This window comes from Mizuhopecten yessoensis, unplaced genomic scaffold (assembly GCF_002113885.1).
Source record: "Mizuhopecten yessoensis strain PY_sf001 unplaced genomic scaffold, ASM211388v2 scaffold716195, whole genome shotgun sequence".
NCBI classification, from domain to species: domain Eukaryota; kingdom Metazoa; phylum Mollusca; class Bivalvia; order Pectinida; family Pectinidae; genus Mizuhopecten; species Mizuhopecten yessoensis.
Window position 1 is genome coordinate 100,129 of NW_018479995.1, and position 24,090 is coordinate 124,218.

Sequence of the window (24,090 nt, forward strand, 5' to 3'; positions counted from 1 at the left end):
AAGATTCTATACCTTTTAGTTCTTCAGAAGAAGTCGTTGGAAGTTTTTGACATATTTGACCCCTGTGACCTTGGAAACAGGTCAAGGTCATTTTCGTTCTCAAATTTTGTAGGGCTCCTACCAACGAAGCTTTCAGCCAAATATCATGACTCTAGGCCTATCCGTTCTTCAGAAGAAGTTGTTTAAAGGAAAAGTTGATGGACGAGGACGGACGGACGGACGGACGACGGACGCCGGGCCACGGCATAAGCTCACTTGGCACTTCGTGCCAGGTGAGCTAATAATAATTAATAATTTGAGGTTCTTATATATTACTTTATCACAACCTAGTTTGTAGGTCATCTCAAAGTGGTTCACAAATTATTATCCGTGGTTATAGGGCTTTTATGCAACCAGCCAACATCTTCCTCAACTCCCTGGGGAGCATTCAGCCGGTGCTGCCATTTCCGCGCTCACAGCTAGTATTCAACAATTCTAGCACTGCCCAACCACGTACTCATTTACTGAGTAGACTAGAACAAGCGGAGTAAAGTATCATGCTCAAAGATACAACACAGTGCCGTGCCGTGCCGTGCCGTGGCTCGAACCCGCAACCCTTCGGGCACGAGCCCGGCGTCCTACCACTAGACTTCCATGCCTCCTCATATACTGATATACTGTCCCTCGTTTCATTTGCCACCTTGCTAACTACCAATACATTTCACTGTCAACCTTTTTTTTTTTTAAATTCTTAAGAATCCCTTATGTGTTTCCTTTGATATATCGCCAAACTCCTCTTTAACGCCAAAATTTATCTGGACAAACGGTGGCAGTATAACGATGTTTTACTGTAAATTAATCACATTTGCTGGCCTGGATGGTTAAGGGGGGGGGGTGGGGGGGTAAACGTGGCAGGAATCTGGAGTACCCACAGAGAAAAACAATATGGTCGGGCAGCTAGATTATCCGATATATATATCTTTTCACGTTTGATTTGGAAAATCAAACCCTGGCTGTCTCGGTAAAAGTCAAGTGAGCAATATATCCAATGTGCAAACAACCACTATTGCTCATTCTTGAATCAAACTTAGAGTTCACAAAATACATAACGTGACGCTACCACAATTGGTACAATTTTGACAGTTTTTTAGTGATCTTTAAAAATTCAGATCTTGTATCTGGAATGTTTCTTGATTCTTGACAAAGACTATCTATGGTGGTTCATTTTCAGGAAAAGATTTATATCTAAGTAATTTATTTTTGAAAATAGATCGCTAAACTCGGAGTGAGATTTCGTCCGTTTTTCGGCCGTAAATAATACCCAAATTGGTACACCATATCACAGGCTATGGAAATTGTTTATATTTCTACAAGTTGATGTGCCGATTACAACAAAATATATTGCTTTTATAGATACCACACTGAACTATAATTGTATATATTCACTTTTATATTATCCGAATATAAGGACCAGAAATCAACATTTAAACATGCTTATATTTAACCCCTTGAAAATCCTCCAAAGTTTCGTCGACGTACGTCGTTTTTACTGGTTTTCCGATATGTTTACTTTGAAGTCATCGTGTACTCTTAAAATGTTCCTGAAAACAAAACTATTCGGCAGAAATGCTGTTAAATGTCTATTTTGTTATACTGTTAATGGAAAATGCTCAAATTTAATTTTAAAGTACTATTCGAACAATTTTCTGACCGTGTACCAATTTGGGTAGTGTACCAATTGTGGTAGCGTGACGTTAGATCCAGATTTAACTTGAGTTACATTTTATAAGTCACTATGTATAATATGGTGTTGATAATTTACTTATAAAAGTAGCATGGTCGAGGCCCTGAATTTCTAAAAATCAGCTTGACTTATTAAAAGATCAAACCTACCCTGAGGCCCTGTCGCTCCGCTTGGGAGCCTGCTTCAACATGGGATACAAACACGCCAATCCCATGTTCAAAACCTGTAACATTTCAAGACATACATTGAAAACATTTGATTTTTTTTTATGAATAAGTGAATGTTGTGGATTCAAACTAAGGCCAGTAACACTATAACCAAGAATAAATCAGAGGTAGAAGGAGAACACCCTGGTGACATTTTTGCTCTAGGTTAATTTTCTGTCCTTAACTCATTCACCCCTGAAGACACATTTGAACTCTTCCAATTCAAAGGATGGAATAGTTCATTATGAAATTTCAGGGTTGAATGAGTTAAAGGAAGTGGATAAATGTATGTTTTACAGAGACATGATAAGTACGGACTAAGGAAGGGATGCCTAGCTCTGGTCATGAAGACAAATATTGTAAGCCTTTCTTTCTCTCTTTTAAAATTTTACCCCCAGACAGCACATGTAATTAAGGAAGGCCAGGCAAATATTGTAAAGCCTTAATTATGAGGTAGGACTATGACAAGACTTACCTCCCCTGACAGCAAACCCCAGGCTTTCGTTGGTACGGCGACGAAGGTTGATGATACGCCTCCCACGCCCAGGTGGCGTCGGTGCCAGTCTGTCAAACTCCATTTGGTGCTTCGCCGGGATCAGGGGCCTGAAATCATAATATATGAACGTCGCCTTTCAGAAAAGAATCTCATTAATTCTATGTCAGTCAACTTTCCTCTCACAATACAATGAGAAGATAATGTATTTTATATCTGTCAGGCCACTTTTCATGTGGAAGGGAGACAACTCTTGAGTGGGAGGCCGGCCCTTTTTTTCCACCTTACATATACATGTACATACACAACAAAACCTCAATATAATGCCCCTCATTACATTTGCCACGTACCTTGTTTGCCGCTATCAGATTTTTAGTTTTCTTTAGAATTCCTTTATACTTTTCCCTCAATTTATCACAAAACCCTTTTATAACGCCAAAATTTCTCAGGAGAAATCATGGCAGTATAACGAGGTTTTACTGTACAGTTCAAATAATCACTAGAAATGCAAAAAAAAAAGAAATTGTGTACGTGGATACAGAATGCTGAAGAAAGTAAATTTTTCACCACCATATCAAATATAGTCATTTTGCCCATTCAGGACGTCATATCAGAGGTAAAAGGTACTAAAAATATAAATCCATGTCTACATAAGTGTTCTGAAACATATGTAAAGATACCCTGCATGAGGGAAAAGGTGTCTTTAAAACCATTTATAACATCACAAATTTACAATTTTTGAATACAATTGATAATTTAATACAATATGTATTTCATGTTTCTTTCAAAATAAACATAAACCTATTATCAGAGCTACATTATACTTCAATACATATTGCAGCGATTTACTGTTGAGAAACACGATTTCTTGTTTCTCCGAACATGATTAAATGAGGAGAAACAAAGAATCCTAATTCCCTACTGCAAGGGCAATAACTATTTTAAGTATGCTGAAAAAAAACCCAAAAAGGAATAAAAAGCAATAACACAATGGAAGAGATTATCAGGTTGACGCGCCCTTGTTGTCGTCTGTTCCTTCATTCGGAACTAGGGTGTGTGAGGGTGACATTATGTTTTATTGCCCAGTCATGTTACCAGTATCATCCAATCAGACACGTACGCTGTTATAAAGATAAGGTATAATAATAGGTTTTTCTTCACCTGTGTATTTGTTGCGGCAGACGTTTAACCCAACAAAACTCCGAGTGGAATCTGTGGATCCAATTTTCTGTCTCAACAGCCCGAATCTTTTCCTGACGTTTTTTTTCTGGGTCTGAGCAACAATCCATTTTAGTACACAAGGATTGCAATGTAAGTTGTATTTTCTCAGAACAGCATTGCTCCCGAAAAGCTCCCAATAAAAATCTATTTTAATATTGAACAAAGTTTGTCCACAGTCCACAATAACGTCGGGGAATTGATGGCTATATGGTCATCATTTATAATCCATTTTAACATAAAAATAGTTTGTCAAAAGTTTGTCAAGAGTTTGACCCATGCAACAATCAGCCATTTTATTACAGGGTATGGATACAGATCAGTCGTCCCAGTAAAACTTCGTTTTAACAGAATAAGGCCTTTAAAGCTTCCAACAGATCAAATTAACGAATTGTAGCCAAGCTGAGACAGTTTAACATTTTAAATTTTTCCCAAGAATAGTTCCATGTCATTTAAAACCATTGATTAATGATATACCAAACAATTACTGACTTTCATCAATAAAGTATTTCTTTACACACTAATACTATATACCAGATTAATGATAATGCGATTTCTCATTAGGAACAATACCATCCTGAAGAATCAAAGATTTCGGTTCTGTACAGTTCGCTGATGAATATAATGTTACAACCTGTTTGCACCGTTGCACCTGATTTCGTGACAAACATGGAGCAAGGAAAGTACATAGCACCCTTAAAGCATAACAAGGTATATGCTATTTTAACAGTCGTGCATGAACCGACCAGTATGTTTTGCGACGAAGCACCAGTTTATGTGCCTGCTTGCTGCTTCTGTAATTAACAGACAGTTGCATAATATCCAAATCGGAGACGTTTTTCTTCCCCAAGCACAGAAGAAAATAAACACCACAGCGAAATGTCTTATCTTCAACTGTCTGGCAGCTGTTTCACACCTTGTCTTTTTTTTTTAAATTTCAGTCAGAAATTTAAACTGAGGAACAAGTAACTTGTATTTTCAAAATATCACAACATAATCCACATTTTTAGGAAGACATCGATATTCTATTTCCATCACACTTGACATTAAATCCACGCAGCCAGCTAGCAGCCATGCATGCTACCTTTACCGTTACTTTGATCAAAGTCTTGATCTCCGGAAACAAAACCTGCCAAACAATTACTGACCTTCATCAATAAAGTATTTGTATACACACACTAACACTATAAAGTGGAGTCAGCACCCCTAGACTCCGACCTACTGACCATTAAGCAACAGATGTATCGTCATTAAGTCCTACAGTACCATATTTCACCTGATGAAACCCCAAGGGAAATAACTCACGTCCTTTCAAAGGGATAGAATGGGCAACATACCTTTTTTTTATATTTCACCCTCTATATGTAACATTTATTCAAAATATCAAACTGTATTTCTTAAAATTCTTAAAAAAACAAGGAATAATTCTGAAGGGTGGTTTGCGTGGGTTTGATTATAAGCATGGGCTATCTATGGATTAAATACGGTAAGTATCCAGCTCTGGGTCTATCAATGTCTCTGGGTATGAATAATTTACTTCACCCAAGCATAACAGTCCATAAATGACAATCTTGAAGAATTCATTCGTTTTGAAATACTTCTGTTTTAAACTTGTTGTAATTGATCACAATATCTATGGTGGTATCAATCCCTGTAACAGCTAGTTTATGGGAAATTTTATGTAGAGGAGATAGTTGTAATTAAGAACAATGGGCCTGCATCGCTCACCTGGTATTAATCTCACACTTGTTATCTTAATAGTGGAATAAATAGCAGCTACAGGCAGAATATCAGTATTTGATTGATAAGAACCTATTAAAAGATTTAAACATATGACGCCTGTGACCTCTAATGTCGAACAAGGACATTAGGTTGAAAGTGGGAAAAGGTCATTCATTTGAACAAACTTGGTAGCCCTTCATCCCAGCTTGCTACAGGCGCAATATCAGTACCCTCTGCCTTTTGGTTATCGAGAAGAAGTTGTTTGAAGATTTTAACACATTTGACTCCTGTGACCTTTAAAGTTGGTCAAGGTCATTCATTCAAACAAACTTGGTAGCCCTTCATCCCAGCATGCTACTGGCCCAATATCAATACTCTGGGCCTTTTGGTTATTGAGAAGAAGTCGTTTGAAGATTTTCAGACATTTGACCACTGTGACCTTGAAAGTGGGTCAAGGTCATTCAATCGAACAAACTTGGTAGCCCTTCATCCCAGCATGCTACAGGCCCAATATCAGTACCCTCTGCCTTTTGGTTATCGAGGAGAAGTCGTTTGCAGATTACGACATTTGACCCCTGTGACCTTGGAAGTGGGTCGAAGTTATTCATTTGAACAAACTTGGTAGCCCTTCATCCCAGCATGTTACAGGCCTACTATCAGTACCCTCGGCCTTTTGGTAATTGAGAAGAAGTTGATTGAAGATTTTAAGATATTTGACCCCTGTGACCTTGAAAGTGGGTCAAGGTCATTCATTTGAACAAACTTGGTAGCCCTTCATCCCAGCATGCTACAGGCCTAATATCAGTACTCTGGGCCTTTTGGTTATTGAAAAGAAGTTGTTTGAAGATTTTCAGACATTTGACCCCTGGGACCTTGAAAGTGGGTCAAGGTCATTCAATCGAACAAACTTGGTAGCCCTTCATCCCAGCATGCTACAGGCCCAATATCAGTACCCTGGGCCTTGAGGTTATTGAGAAGAAGTTGTTTGAATATTTTAAGATATTTGACCCCTGTGACCTTGAAAGTGGGTCAAGGTCATTTAATTGAACAAACTTGGTAGCCCTTCATCCCAGCATGCTACTGGCCAAATATCATCAGCCTGGGCCTCTTGGTCATTGAGAAGAAGTTGTTAAAAGTAAAAAGTTGATGCCGGGCGGCCGACGGACGGACAACGGACGCCGCACCATGCCATAAGCTCACTTGTCCCTTCGGGCCAGGTGAGCTAAAAACCTTTGATAATTAGTTATACATGATAAATTAGGTTACTTAATTGTTTTCTCACCTGTGACCTACATGTATATGTGAATAAATATACCTGTCTGCTACAGGTGTGTCTGAACTAAAACTCATACGATACATGGTACACAAATGAACAACCTTTCACCTGTACACCTGAATTAGGACACACAAATTTAACATAACCATTCCTGTCCAAACCTGTGGAGTACTCATAAAAAGGTACATAACTCTGGGGTATCTACATATGTATCTACCTGTTTCAACCTGTTATTTATCTAACTGTATACACCTGTGATATGTCAACCTGTATACATATGTGATGTATCTACCTTTATACACATGTGATGTATCTACCTGTTTACACCTGTGCTGTGTCAACCTGTTTTCACCAGTGATGTGTCAACCTGTTTACACCAGTAATGTATCAACCTGTATACACATGTGATGTATCTACCTGTTTACATCTGTGATGTGTCAACCTGTTTACACCAGTGATGTATCAACCTGTATACACATGTGATGTATCTACCTGTTTACCCCTGTGATGTGTCTACCTGTATACACATGTGATGTATATCTACCTGTATACACCTGTGATGTGTCTACCTGTATACACCTGTAATGTATCAACCTGTATACACATGTAATGTATCTTCCTGTTTACACCTGTGATGTATCTACCTATTTACACCTATGATGTATCTACCTGTTTACACCTGTGATGTATCTACCTGTTTACACCTGTGATGTATCTACCTGTATACACCTGTGATGTATCTACCTATATATATGTGGTGTATCTACCTGTATACACCTGTGATGTGTCTACCTGTATACACTTGTGATGTATCTACCTGTATATACCTGTAATGTATCTAACTACATACACCTATGATATATCAACCTGTATACACCTGTGATGTGTCTACCTGTATACACCTGTAATGTATCTACCTGTATACACCTGTGATGTATCAACCTGTATACACCTGTGATTTATCAACCTGTATACACCTGTGATGTATCAACCTGTATACACCTGTGGTGTGTCTACCTGTTTACACCTGTGATGTATCTACCTGTTTACACCTGTGATGTATCTACCTGTATACACCTGTGATGTATCTACCTATATATATGTGGTGTATCTACCTGTATACACCTGTGATGTGTCTACCTGTATACACATGTGATGTATCTTCCTGTTTACACATGTGATGTATCTACCTGTATACACCTGTAATGTATCTAACTACATACACCTATGATATATCAACCTGTATACACATGTGATGTGTCTACCTGTATACACCTGTGATGTATCTACCTGTATACACCTGTGATGTATCAACCTGTATACACCATGTAATGTATCTTCCTGTTTACACCTGTGATTATCAACCTGTATACACATGTGATGTGTCTACCTGTATACACTTGTGATGTATCTACCTTCATACACCTGTGATGTATCTACCTGTATACACCTGTAATGTATCTAACTACATACACCAATGATATATCAACCAGTATACACCTGTGATGTGTCTATCTATATACACCTGTGATGTATCTACCTGTATACACCTGTAATGTATCTACCTGTATACACCTGTGATGTATCAACCTGTATACACCTGTGATTTATTTACCTGTATACACCTGTGATGTATCTACCTGTATACACCTGTGATATATCTACATGTATACACCTGTGATATATCTACATGTATACACCTGTGATGTATCTACTGTACATGTGTACCTGTTTATATCTTTTCGGTATCCACAATGTATCTTTGTATATTTTTGGGGTACATGTATATACCTGTAGACACCTGCAAACAGTCTATAAACACAGGTAGGTCTGGTGTACATAATTGATGAAGGTAAGTTAATGATGCCTTAATTAGCAGTTAACTCTTACTTGTCAGTTCTATCAATATTTACCTAACTCATCTGCAGGGAGCCATAATAGGGAATATCTAGCCTTAACGAAGTAATCCCCAGGTATATTTTTTTTTAAATACAGGTAAAACAGACCTCCTGGATCACCGACTCGATAGGAGCTTGTTATATCTAGTGCACTAAAAAGTTATCAATATCTTATTATGGTTAGTCTCATTATCAAACAAATTTGACCTTGTTGCATATTTAATTTTCAATAGGTCTGAGACAGCAAACATATAACTTATATATTTATCACAAGCTAACTTGGGGTTTAAGTTATTCAAAACACTTTCTGAGTTTTGTTCATACTTTTACAATGGAAGTGTGATTGTCACAATAATTGTATACATGGCAAAAAAAGAAATCTTGAATTTGCAAGCAAAATTGAAAAGCATATAACAAAATACATAACATTGTGCATGTACCTTTTATCACTGACTTTCTGTTTCTTTAGAAACTTGGGTAGTATGTCTACTTATATTAGAGTTACCGCCCATGATTATTCCGTCTTTTCGTATTGCAGAGTTATCTTCTCTTGTGAGCAGGTATTGATTGTTACGTCATTGGTTTGTGTGAGAAAATTACGTCGTTTTCTCAGAAATTGATGACGTTACTCTCACAAACCAATGACGAAACAATCAATACCTGCTCACAAGAGAAGATAACTCTGCAATACGCAAAGACGGAATAGTAAACATATCATATTTATATTTTGCACACATCTAAGTATGTGAACTAACGTTTCTGTGTCTATTCATGTGGACATTACGTATACTTATTGTTTCATTTGAGGTGTATATATGTCTTAGGCCAAAAAAGGTGTTTGTTTCCGGTTAGCCTTTCTACTCATATTTTTTATGCCTACCCCAATTATTTTGACAATTTTCAGGGAAAGAACTGTTAAAGTCAACATTACTATCTTCTATAAATAAACATTATAAAAAAAATAAAAAATATATATTTATAACCTTCATTCCTTTTATAATCTTTTCAGACATACAACAGGGAACAAACTGGTTTTTTTGTTTTGTCTTATCATAAGTTATGTTATGCTGCAATATTATTAATAATTGTTAACTCATTCACCCCTGAAGACATTTGAACTCTTCCAATTCAACAGTTGGAATAGTTCGTTATGAAATTTCAGGGGTGAATGAGTTAATATGATACTTGAATTTGGTATCAGTGCTGTAATATAACTTCAAGCTGTTGTACTACGTACTTTTAACAAAGGGACGTAACTCCAGAATTCAGAAGGTAACTCTAATTTACAGTAAATATACTTCATTACTGCCCCCTCTATTCTTTCAAAATGGTGCAGTACTTCAGGAGGCATAGCTGTGCAAATAATATCCCTTCTACAGACAGGCGGACAGACAAAAAGCAGACGGGCAGCCGATTCCAGTATAACCCTGCATGTCCCCTTAATTATATAACTTTGTTGTGGGGCATAAGTGAGTACACAGTTTTTCTGACAGATTTTACGAGTCTCAAATCAGCCTGGTTTCAAAACATATTTCACAATAGATTTCAAAACAGATTTCACCATCAAAACTGTTTTTCACAAAAGGTTTCACAACTGATAATTTGTATGTATTATATAGATAACACAGATTTCATGGGATTTTTTCTCTGTGACTTCTTACCTCACAAACTCAAACACCTCCATTTTGAGGGGGTCATCAAGTACAGTCTTCAGGTCTTGTACCAATCGCTGAAGTTCTGTGGATCTGTTAAAGTACAGAGAACTACATACAGTAAATTTCATTAACACAGTAAAATAATGAAGCTGTCGTTTTAACATACTTCTCCATTATTTTATGATTACTGATTACCGGAAAACATCCCCCCAGTAAAACTATTGTCCTTTTCCCATAAATTCAATTTTTGCCCAATGTAAATTTCTCCTTTCTCACATTGTCTACCTATATTTGCTGTAATTGATAAATTTGCCCTTGTTACATCCTCGAACCCATGAACGAAAACATTGGTCAGATCTTGTGTTGTAAAGCAATTACATTCAGCAAAAAAAGGAGAAGCATGAAATACCAGCAAGATTTTCAAGATGGCTACAGTATTGAAGCCTCGGATTTTGAATATCAGACCAGTCTAATATGGACTGACTAGTGCCACAGGTCCAAACCAAATATCCCAGTGAAAACCCTGTGTCAATGGGATTTTCTACTCCTACCATTTCTGTATCTCTTGAAAGTGCCATGTAAATTTGACATGCATCTCTTGTCTTCAGACCGCCATCTCTAACTTATGATTTGTATCTCTTGAGAGCACCATTTCTCTTACCCTGGACAGGTGTATCCACACTTTTCCTGGTGTGAGATATATCCTACTCTTCTCCATTAGAAAGAGATATCCACACTTTTCCTGGTGTGAGATATCCTTTTCTTCTCCATTAGACAGAGATATCCACACTTTTCCTGGTGTGAGATATATCCTACTCTTCTCCATTAGAAAGAGATATCCACACTTTTCCTGGTGTGAGATATCATTTTCTCCTCCATTAGACAGAGATATCCACACTTTTCCTGGTGTGAGATATCCTTTTCTTCTCCATTAGACAGAGATATCCACACTTTTCCTGGTGTGAGATATCATTTTCTCCTCCATTAGACAGATATCCACACTTTTCCTGGTGTGAGATATATCCTTTTCTTCTCCGTTAGACAGAGATATCCACACTTTTCCTGGTGTGAGATGTCCTTGTCTCACCCTAGGGTTGAGACAGGGTGGGATTTCCCTATTCATTACAATTCTGTGACGTCACATCAACAATGCATTAACGTCAACCCTGAATTTAGCCTGTAACATTAACATTACATTTTGTATATGATACACAATGGGTGAACAGGGTAGGAGAAAAAGAATCATTCACTTCCCTGAGGTGAAATTGGAAATCTCAACCCTCAGGGAAAGATTCTCAAGTTGCCAAACTCTCGGCAGAGCCTCGTGTTTGGCAACATAAGTTTTTTTATTTTCCCCCTCGGGTTGATATTTCCCTCGTGTTTGGCAACATAAGATATTTTGTTTTCCCCCTGGGTTGATATTTCCCTATCACATCCCCAAAGGGGGTGAAAGATTCTATCAATCTGTACTTACGATTTGTATCTCTTGAGAGCATCAAATACCACATCTCTGTCCTTGACGGGAACCAAGTCATTTACCTGTAACAAGCCATGAGAACAGATATCAGAATGACAGATACAAAATTATCTGTAACGATGAGAACAACATAGAAATACCAGCACATATCAAACTGTCAGGTAATTTAACTAATTCATCCCTACATAATCAAACTGGACTTGCCCAGTCTTTGATTCGGTAAGGTTCAAATGTGACTTTAGGGGTGAATAGGTTAACCTGTAACCTGTATCTTTTCTTTTATTACGAACACAAAATAACTTAGACACTAGTTTTATTTTAGCTATTTTTAGTTACATTCCTATGTATTTTAATTTTTTTCATTATTCATTATTTAGGGTGGTCGGTAGGCACAGTGCATAACACACTCGCCTTACACCAAGGCGGCTGGGGTTCAATTCCCCCGATTCAATGTATGGGGTCATCCGCACTAAGACCCCCCCCCCTGTGTGCTAACATTTTGGGCCAACAAGACTTATTTATATAAGCTGTAATAATTTGTTTCATAACTTTGGAAAAATATATAAAGCTGATATTCTATATTTAAGGATGGATGTATAATTTTTACTAAACACCCTTTTATTAATCTTCACAAAAAAAAGTCGTAGTGACAACATAGATCCAATATAATGACAGTAAAGTCGTAGTGACAACATAGATCCAATATAACGACAGTAAAGTCGTAGTGACAACATAGATCCAATATAACGACAGTAAAGTCGTAGTGACAACATCGATCCAATATAACAACAGTAAAGTTGTAGTGACAACATAGATCCAATATAACGACAGTAAAGTCGTAGTGACAACATAGACCCAATATAAGTACAGTAAAGTCGTAGTGACAACATAGATCCAATAAAACGACAGTAAAGTCGTAGTGACAACATAGATCCAATATAACGACAGTAAAGTCGTAGTAACAACATAGATCCAATATAACGACAGTAAAGTCGTTCTATCTGTTACATCAGAAACAGGGACAAAGTTACCCCTGAGGTATTTGCATTTTCAATTATTCCCCTTAATGAGAGTTAATCTAATGCTTTTGAACTCTGTGTACTCGGGTAGTTAGTAGTGTAATTGGTTCAACTACCAATCTCAGGGACATCTAACGTGTGCCCTACAAATGTTTAATTACCACAGGGTCTGAAAAATAATTGTACAAACGTTGATCTGTGACCGTCATGGGTAACCCTTGGTGTAAAACTTGTATCCATGTCATCTTGACAACCCAATGACAGTGCAAATAGATACGTAAGCACATTGGAACCTGCCTTAAAACAACCTGCATATAAAGGCCACTTGTGTATAAATACCACCTCTAACATACCGAAGTTAATCTGTGTAAAAAGACCACCTGTATATTGGAGACCATCTGCCTTAAAGACAACCTGTGTAAAAAGACCACCTGTATTCTGGAGACAACCTGCCTTAAAGACAACCTGTGTAAAAAGACCACCTGTATATTGGAGACCTGGTCTGCCTTAAAGACAACCTGTGTAAAAAGACCACCTGTATTCTGGAGACAACCTGCCTTAAAGACAACCTGTGTATAACGAACACCTGTCCATAATAACAACACAAACACCCCAAAAGTTTCTCTTGATAACAATGCAACCTCCCTATAAATAATCTGTGTATAACAGTCACCTCGCCCACCTGTGTATGACAGTCACCTGCCTATACATCTAACATGTAAATACCCATCAATGGTGAGTTCAACAGTATACAATGATATTTCTATAACAGTCACCTCGCCCACCTGTCTATAACAGTCACCTGCCTTTAGTCAACAACTAAGCATATAAATCCCCTAAAATGAGGTCGTCTACAATACAAAATAATCTGTAACAGTCACCTAACAGTCAATTGCTTTTATTCACCAACTAAACATATAAATACCCTTAAATGAGGTCGTCTACAGTGTAAAATAGCCTGTCTATAACAGCCACCTGTCCATATACAGTCACCTCCCTATAACTACATGTAACATATATATACATACAGTACCAACCATGTCTATATATGAATAACTAAAACAGTCTATTAATTAAGCCATGCATGTTTATCTCCCTTGGGTGGTCTTCACAAAATGGTTTGACCTTCTGATTTGTTTGCCTTTGTTTTTCGAGGTTAATTACTGAATATTCTACTAATTACTTTCTTACGACCCAACAGACTGTGGGACTCAATTATTCAAACTTCATTCTCATGTTTGAGTTACCTACCGACTTTGTGTGTTACAATATAATGTCAACAACAAACAGCCTTGGAACCTTGCCAATCCTGCCAAGGACATTCGTTATCGCTTATTAGCAATTATAAAAAAAAAAAATATTCAGAGAAAGAATACCCAGCACTTATTAATTTTAATTCATGATAAATTATTCAATGCAGTGATGATGATATTGGCACCAAACACACATGCAATATGTATATACACAGCGTGATTAAAGCCTTTTGGAATGTTTAAAATGGTTAAAAATGTACAATTCATCTCAAGTAATTTATTTTTTTAATTTTCTCCTGAAAGGCCAAATTAAGAATACACATGCAAAGCTCCATCAAGATGAGATTAACTGAAGAGATAAAATTCATTAAAATAGTCTCCAGGTCATCAATAATTTAGTGTAATGTTATAACAAATAAAGCACTACATTCACTTAACCCTCTGATACTAATATACTGTTTGTTGCCTTCAGAATTCCATGTGATGAATTTCTGAAATGGCTACAGCTATATTTTCTGGTTACTGACCAAATCGTCAGAAATAGAGTTTGTCTCCCCCATTCTATATTTTCTATCTTAATGGTCAAATCCCTTTTATCCAGCCTCTTGTGATCCTGATCGCCACCTTTTCAGCTGTCCCACTATCAATTCACCTCGAATTCTGATCTGTTTTGGTTTGGTTTAGTTGTGTTTTACGGTCTATTAACATGTACAGCTATGGTCACTTAAGGACGTGCCAAGTTTTGGTAATGGAGAAAAGCTGAAGTTCCCGGAGAAAAACCACTGACCAACAGCCAGTACCTGGCAACTGCCCCATGTAGGTCTCGAACCCGCGACCAAGTGGTGGAGGTCTAGCTAGTGGTAGCAGAACGTCAGACGCCTTAACCACTTGGTCACCATGGCCCCTACTCTAATCTGTAATTTCTACAATTTTTAGTCACCACAAATCATTGGTTGTTCCACTATCCTGTCACCACTATCTGGTTTTCTTACCTACCGTATTTGATCACAAATAACCCCACTATCGCAAATAAGCCCACTCTCACAAATAAACCCACTCTCGCAAATAAGCACACTCTCCACTTTGGCAAATGTCCTGGGAACAGGGTGGGTGCCTGCAATTAATCCCCTTCCCTAATTTTGTCTCTCTCTCAAAAGAAAAGTCTGTAAATTTTTGTCTCTGGACATTAGCAAATAATTAAGCTAACTGTTGATCCAGCCACCACTAAACTGGCGGTCCATAGGGATTTATTATCTCTTTTTAATTTTTAATTTGTTGAGGGTTGGGGTGTGGGAACTCATTTAAGAAATTACAAAAATCACCAATCATAGTTATTCAGACCAAGTCTATTCATTTTTCATTTTATTTTTTAGGTCTTTTAAATAATAATATGGGATTTAAATTCGATTTTGATATACCTGCCCTCGAAATAGAGGTGTCATAAAGACGCTTAAAAAATTACAAAAATCACCAATCATAGTTATTCAGACCAAGTCTATTCATTTTTCATTTTATTTTTTAGGTCTTTAAAATAATAATATGGGATTTAAATTCGATTTTTATATACCGGCCCATGATAATAGAAAGGTGTTATAAAGACTCTTACAATTTTCAGCATGTTCAAATGGGACGTTTAAGTGCATTCAAGTGAGAAAAAAATATGTTGGAGTCGGAGGCGAAAACTAGGATCAGTTAGGGTACCTGAAACATACCGGTAAAAAAAATAGTTTTGGCCTTATAGTTTTGTTATCACATTGATGATATTTCTAAATGTCTAAATTTGATTTACCTAGAATGTGTTTGTAATTCTACAAGTCTACCTGCAGGGAGAAGAATTAGTCTTATAGCGAAGGTTAACATATTCTATAATCAAATTCATGCGAGTGCTCAGTTATACATCATTGAATTTGTTTTTACGGTCAATTAACTTTCCCTTTTAAATTTTTAATAATTTAATGCAATCATTATTTCTATAGCTACATTTACCATCAATTTAGTTTTCAATGACTAGTAATGTGAATTCATATCAGCATTTTTTTGTTGAAAATGAGATCTCGTAAAATAAGTTTTACCAACATGCACTTGTTAAGTACTAAATAATGCAGTGTCCATTTCATTTTGATTTAATTTCTATGACTATTAACACCTGTGTCCCCCCTTAAAACTGTAAATGAACTAGTACATTTCTATATATTTAGTGCTTTTGCAGGTGTTTTGTAATGGGTTATTTTAAGACAGAAAGGGGTATTTTGGAAATGGGTTCGTAATTTGGGAAGAATTAAGGTTAACGGAATTGCGGTTAATGGTAAAAAGATTTTTGTACTTATCTTTTTTTAGGTATCATTTAAATTGGAAATTTCATTCTGGAAATGTGTAAAACTTAATAATGCACAAAGTAGCTATTTCCTTTATTAAACTGCCGAATGTATTGTTAGATCAATGAATTTTAGCTTATTTATTTGTATTCCATCATTATTATTCTGGTTTATTTTTATCAGTGTTTAACATCCTCGCAACAGGCAGGATTACATGGAGATATTGGTGGCCAGGGAAACACATCCAGATAGAGCAGACACAGGAGAAAGAAAAAAAAAACAAAAAAAACCCCATATGTATATACTGTAAATTGAAATTAACATTAAAATGGGTCCTTTTTTTTTCGATTAAAAAAAGTCCCTTGAAACGGAAGTTGAAAGTACGAAGCCAATGAGATGGGGTATGAGATTTTTTTTATAATACCTCATGATCAGTGTGTCTGTTTGGATGATACTAGTCTCATGGCGGGCCAATAAAACACCATGCCGCGCGCTCTCTCTAGAAAAATTGGCAACAGCTATATAACAACCTAGTTAGGAATGATGGAGGCAGACGACAAAAATTGCTGTGCCGATGTTGTCCCGTCATCATTGCTACTAGAATCCAGACTGAACGCATATGTGTATCATATTATGTACATGTAATATTATAATCTTAGCAAGCTACTGAAAGTCAAGTGGAACTGAAATATCTTCAGCAGAACATTTGAGCTACCATATGGCAAATTAACTCATTCACCCCTGAAATTTCATAATGAACTATTCCTTTGAATTGGAAGAGTTCAAATGTGTCTTCAGGGGTGAATGAGTTAAGTCACTGAAATCTGAAGAATTTATTAGCATTTATTAAAGGCAAACAATTGATTTTTTCCAGTCTTCATTAGCAAACATTGATATTTAAAATAAACTAATTAAGGGCCGTAACTCTGTATATGGCCATGACACACCGCAGTCCCAGGAGGTACACAAAATTGGCAATTGTAGGTAACAGAGAATAATTTCTCCAATAACCACTTTAGGTTTCCTCACTCCTGACTCATTGAATATTTCAACCTACTAGGAGTTGGGAAACAGTTTTGGTTACCCACTAGTGGGTAAAACCCTGGACATTATCTCATTGGTCAATCTTCTAATAATGACGTCATGTAACATTGCTTTGCGACGTCATCTTCAATAGTGATGTCATGGTTCATGACAATTGTACACATGTGTCCCCGATGAGAAACAGGAATAATGTACATATGGTCCAACTATCGATATCAGAACGTTGTGGGAGAAAAAGGTCCCTTAACTCATGAAGGTTGATTATCATTCTTATCTAATTCGAATTTGTATAATTGTATATGAATTTTTAAAAGAAAATAATTGTAAAAGACATTCGGTAAACATTTTGTCCTTTAACAAACATGATAACAACCACCGGTTGTTGGGGAACCTCTATGTGACCCATACAAAACCAGGGGCCTGTTCGTTTATGCGGAACAACCGGTTTGTCCGTCTTTTAATGTAACATTTTCGGGTATAAATTCTGACAGACCTGCAAATGTTTATGCAGGCCTTGCAAGGCTTTGTAAAGGCTTTGTAAAGGCTCGGCTGAAAGCAGCATCAGATTACTATGTCCAACCTTATTTGATAAGCGAACAACGTTGATCCAACCGGTTCAACCGTTTAAACGAAAACGGCCCAAGAATGCTGAAAGAAGGGACATAACTCTGTATATGGAGTGAAACAAGACACAATTTAATTTCAGTGTAGGACATAGGGTCATGCCAAGAAGTACTCGCATACCAAATTAAGAAAATGTATGAAGGTGACAGACAATATGTAAATGAGATACACCCCAGACAAAGTGACACACTGATTAACTGATTAGTGGAAAAAGTGACCAATAAATGGAGGGGAAAAAGGCCCTGGAATTTAATTTGGGAAGGGGCGTTTTTGTTCCATTTTGGGAAGGAAATATACCAATTGGAAAGGAAATTTTCAGGACTTAACTGCAGATTTTTGGAATTAGGCATACATATGAAAAAGTTTCAATTACAGTCCCCAAAAAGTCCTGATAGAAAAACACTGAATTCATATCCTTAGTGGGAGGTTAAATTGTCAAAAAAAGTAATTGACATTTTAAAAAAAAACACCATTATACAGAAGTGTTACAATTTTATCACCATACCATTTCAAGATGCATGTTAAAATATTCCTGCGTTTCGAAGTAATAGCGGGAATATTTGTCTTGTCTGTAAGTATAAGTCAGGGGTGTAATTACAGGTGGACGAAGTCAGATCCGGTCAGCCAATCAGATTGTTGGCATGTGCATTGTCGTGGGGATGCGATGGTACGTGAGTAGGTGCGCCACTTTTCTAGCGCCTTGGTCGCAGTGCCACGTTATATTTTTTGTACTCAGAATATTTTTCACACACAGGTTTAAAAAAAAAAAAAAAATTGATTAGGTTTAGATCAGTTTTTGTTGTGTTTCCATATGGCAGTGTTTAAGAAGCAGTATAGTTTTATGTAGAATCCGAGATTTTTTGAAGCATAAGTATTCAGGTCTGGTGCATCTCCTGTAGTCCCAGAAGGGTTTCAGGTTGGGTGGCTTGGCTTGGTTTCTTGGTTCAGAGAATTGTTTTGATTAACTGCTATACTAATAGGTTTTTATAAGGTATGGGAAGGAGAACGGGGGAAAAGGATGCGAGTATATTGTGTTAAGGGTGTATGGTTGATAGTAATAGGCTAATGTTGTGCTACACTCATTAAAATGCATCTACTGCGCGCAACAGCTGGCTTGTCAGGCAAACGTACAGATGCGTTTGTTGTTTTCTGACGTACGTAGTATAGAGAAGACATATACATGTATACACATACCCTTGTTTCAAGCATATTAAAAGATTAAATGTTTTCATAAATCAAATATCATATTTATGACTATACGATAGCATAGTTATTACATACCTTTTTGGCAAAATCACCACCAGCATTTGACTTCGCCATTTTACTTCCGGTATGATTTATACAAGATATAATATTATTCAATAAAATGCTGATTTTAATATTATCATGACATTAAAATTTTAAACTAACGCTTCACTTAAGTGACCTGTGTCATGCAATGATCCGTTGCCGTTGGTAGAAATATTTGATCAATACTTAACATTAGAAAATCTAAAGAGGAGAGTTGGTATGCAGTGTTTGTGTCCCAATAGGCGGTCTATATTACTTCTGTGTAATTTTCTTATCAATGGCTACAACAAATAAAGGGAGATAACATTTCTACTGATCTTAGCTCGTACTCTGTATAATGTGCTTTTTAACCACCGTCTAGGATAGGCACAAGGAAGTTTTGCTGTCAAGTGTAGATTGAGTACTTATTTTTTCATATATTTTTTTTATTATTGTTATTATTTTTTTATTAGGCCATCTTTAAAAAAAATCTATGTTTTTTCAACTTCACTACAAAAAAATACACTACCCAAACTGTTTTGGGGACTTTTAATGGTTTTCCTCAGTTTCATGAAACAAAAAATTCCTGCAAGTTTGATTTCCCTATAGAGGGTTACTTACATATATTTTGTTTATTAGGGTAACTCCTCACTTCATGTAAAATTGTCACTCTATTTAAATTTGTGAAATTATGGACTGAAACTTGCATAAAAAAAAAATATCGTTCTTTTTATAAAAATGTAAATTAACCCTATGTATTCCAGAAATCAATTATGTTAATTATGAATAGATTATATTTATGTTGGTCCAAATTTTAATTTACAAAGCCGTCCCGAAATAGACTTCAGGCCTAAATCTATATAAAATTAAGCGAAAACCTTTAGTTTTTTTCTACAGGGATCCCCATACCACTGCCAAAAACTGTAGCAAAGTGTTGGAAACTGTTTTTCTGTCATTATTATAGATTTGATAAATCATTTCTGGAAAGAAAACCACGTCTTGCGGGTCGTTTATGAGAAATAATAAAGATTAAATACATTGTAGATCAAAGATAATCAACAACAGTGTTCCGAGTTTAAAAAATCAGGTGGGCTAGACCGAGATTTGAACCCTGGACTTCAGATTGGTATACCAATTGCGCTACCTTGTCAACAGAAGTGTCCTAGCTGGCCCAACTGTGCTACGGTTAAATCCAAACGGAAGTAAAGGGGAGGTTACTCATGCAAATAAAAAACATGACAGTGCAGTGGGAAGGACAGGGATCCTTAAATACATTTAATATTATTTTATTAACTCATTCACCCCTTAAATTTCATGATGAACTTTTCCAACCTTTGAATTGGAGGAGTTCAAATGTGTCTTCAGGGGTGAATGAGTTAATTATAAGAAATACTATTTTAAACCACTCTTATCATTTCATTTATTTGCGTCTGGTGTTCAATACTAATAAAATCATGCAGGAAATACATGAACACCACTGATCCCCCTCAGTGACCACTTAAAAAATGTTATCACCAATTCTGTGGTCTCATATATATGACCTCAGAATTTAATCAAAATGCACAGATAAAAATCCATACTGATAAAATTTAACCAGTATTGACTACTACCTGCGACCACCCATGTATCACACCTGAGAATTTTATCTAGGAAATTATGTAATTTAAATATCTTACTTTAGGAAATTTTTGTGACATGGATGTATTGATTTCTTCTCCACAGGGACCTGAGAATTTGTAACAACCATATATCTGGACTGAAACTGAGGTGTTCACAGTAATTTGACTTGTCATAGGGGTTTAGATCAATTCCATCATTTTCTGTAAAAATGCCACCTAGCGATGGTATATTATATACACCATATACCAAAATTGATCTAAATTAACCCCTTAAATGTGTAAAACTACTCTAAACACCTCAGTTTAGGCTCATATTTTGCTGTAACAAATTCTCAGGTCCCTGTGTTCTACTCTTAAAGAGTTACCCACAAAGGAACCTGTAAGACATCGTATAGGAAATGTAGCTACCTTCATTTTCACCTGATGGCAAATGAAATGTTAATAAAAATGTGTAACTGCAGAATGGAAAAGTGAAATGGTCAGACCAGGATTTGATCGGAGGTCCTCCGAATTCTCCACGGATACTATAACCAAAGGACTATGTACCTTATCACCAGCGATTGATCCAGGCCTATTCTAGCAGCTACTTTAAAAAAGACACACCAGACCCTTTACAACTTCCAAGGAATATATATATTCAATATAGGCCAAATGCATCAGGAATTGGAAAATTGATGCAACAGAATGCAGAGATTTAAAACTGGGACTTCCAAACTATAGATGGAACGGATCTTTACCTTGTCACAAAGTCCCCACAATCCTGCTGGCCAACTTGGGAGCTACATTTGTAGGTCGACAATTTTTTTTTGTGTTAATGAAAAAGAGAAGCAAATTACATGAGGAATCGGAAATAATTTCTGTCCTCTTGTTCACAAATGCAAATCCTACATCAGCTAGACTGCAGAATAAAAGAAAATATAGGATCCATAGGTGGTTTTTTTATAAATATTTCTCTTGAAAAATAATTAAATTTGGTGAGTGCAGAATATACATTGATTAATACATTGTGCAAACAATTTAGGTATTGATTGTTAAATGAATTTTTGTTGCAGAAAAACTGGAAATGTTAAAGTTTTGTTTACAAAGTGATTCTGTGTTATATAAGTCATGCATACATGTGTTAAATGCTGCCAGCCATATACAGTACACACATTTTTTTTCTTACCTTATTAATATTAATTCTCACTAATTTTGTACCTGTGCAATATGTGATACATGTAGTTCTTTTATAATCTTAAGATTATAACTTAACATTAAAATATTTTACTACAAAATTGATCAGCCATTAATTTCTTTCTTACCGTATAATAATTAATTAACAATAATAATTTGTCAAGTACAGCTAGGACATTTCAATTTTTTTAGTTTAAGTAAAAAGTTGAATAGTTTTCTTCTAACTAGACTAAATTATTTATAATGAACTTGTAAACATCAAAATCTTTCAACAAGAATTAAGATAACCGCCCAGGTTTTAACATTCTCGAATACAGTGAATTCTATCTGATGGCTTGTGCCTTTTTGGAGTGAGGATCAGTCTAAGAGCAGTGGGCTCTAGATCTAGAATTTTGAACTGAATTAAAGAAAACATCACTTTGAGTATTCTTTATATGGTAGCATTATATGCATGGGGTCTTTATACACAGGTGGTATTTAAAAAGGCAATCACACTTAAGATCACTGAATGATGAACTGTTTTACCACATTTGCACTGAATACTACAAGCCTATCTTGTATCTCTCACAATTCGATACAGAGTTACGGCCCTTAGATCATGTAACGTAAACAAAAACTCCATTCCTGCAATGATAAGGTATATATAATTTGCCAGAGTGGGGAGGCCTCGACGATTTTCTTAGCTGTGTATAGTCAAAGGCCTTGTACTTTATTTAAAATACACTATGAAACCTACATTTTTCAATAGCCTGCAGTAAATCTCTCCAGTACCTTTCTTATTTTACGATAGCTATATGACGCTATCAATGACACATACAGTGACATAGGCGATAAGCGAGTGTGGAGCTAGCTATATTCTATGAGAATTGGGTAATATTGAGTCTACGCTATTGACAATAACCATGCAGTTTCATTAATTACCTCTTGAATAAATCGTTTTACGACGTAATTCTCCTCTAGACTGTTATGGGTGGTCATGTTCAGGACTATCCTCTTTCGACTTGTCAAATACTACCACTTGACTCTCACCTGTGGGAAGATGCTTTGAACTTTGACCTTGTTTACCTGTGGTTTAACCAGCGCCATCTGTGATCAATGCGTATCTTATACTTCATACAATTTCATATCAGGCATTTGACGTTACCGCCGAAAAACGACTTGGGTGATCAGTCTTCTTAACATGATTATTTCATGTTGGATTTATTGAATTTCACTCTATAAATCGATTTTTTTCTATTAAATATTAATCCACACAACCATGAATGACTATATTCTGCATGGTAGGTGTAAATGTAGACTAGTACTAAGTATAGCCACTAACTTAGAATCTATAATTCCGTGGTATTTATAATTTCGGTTGTAAGTTATCAAAACCTTATATTGGACTTTTGACTACATTAATTTATTCAATTAGCGAAATAAAACAGTGAAATATGTATGTTTTATATGTTTTAAAAATCGCTTTCAAATATTGACTTTAGAAATTTATAATTTGCAGAAACATGTAATAGAAATGTTGATTGTAGTCATATTATACCAGAAAATTAGTCCAAACATCAAGCTTACTAATAGCACGGAATTCGATTAGATTTGTTATCTAAGTCCGTGCTAATAGAAAGCATTGACCCAGTGACGTCATATTGAAAGTTTTCAGGTGTGGGCGGACCAAAATGTCAATCTGATATATATGGACTACAATCCTGGCCATACAATCGATTAATATCAAGTTTGACAACAAATGTAAGTGTACACAATATACACGCGTTAATTTGTAACTCGTTAGAAACTAAAAATTATTAAAAAATGATAAAATCAACATAAATAATAGGGAGATAATTCCGATCTCATCGGATTTTATGTTTAATGTATCATATATCCTTAACTCTAACACCAATCCGAGGCGTAATGTGTAAGGTAGCATATATCATTAACTCTGATAAAATTTCAAGGTCATAAATGTATAGTTTAAGGTGAATGAAAAATGTAGCAGAGATTCTTAACAATTCATGTTTTAATAATAAAAAAGCTGGATAACATCTATATACTGTGTATTGAAAGCTTCCAGATTAAAATATAAGTTCATCTCAAGCAGTGGCGGATCCAGGG

General features: G+C 36.0%; 1 protein-coding gene across 6 annotated transcripts in view; it reads right to left on the reverse strand.

Moving 5' to 3' along the window:
- Window positions 1–23,021, reverse strand: part of LOC110442046 (harmonin-like) — a 63,795-nt gene extending 40,774 nt beyond the window's left edge. For 5 of the 6 annotated variants that reach the window (XM_021485451.1, XM_021485449.1, XM_021485454.1 and 2 more), the window contains exons 1-5: window positions 22,906–23,021; window positions 11,666–11,730; window positions 10,198–10,281; window positions 2,405–2,532; window positions 1,873–1,946 (exon numbers count right to left, since the gene is read on the reverse strand). In XM_021485451.1, the coding sequence (XP_021341126.1) occupies window positions 1,873–1,946; window positions 2,405–2,532; window positions 10,198–10,281; window positions 11,666–11,730; window positions 22,906–22,962 (408 nt within the window). In that variant the 5' untranslated portion in view covers window positions 22,963–23,021. Of the gene's footprint in view, window positions 1–1,872; window positions 1,947–2,404; window positions 2,533–10,197; window positions 10,282–11,665; window positions 11,731–19,204; window positions 19,458–22,905 lie in introns of those variants that run through there. The other variant, XM_021485450.1, reaches the window with a different exon arrangement.
- Window positions 23,022–24,090: the final 1,069 nt, after the last annotated feature.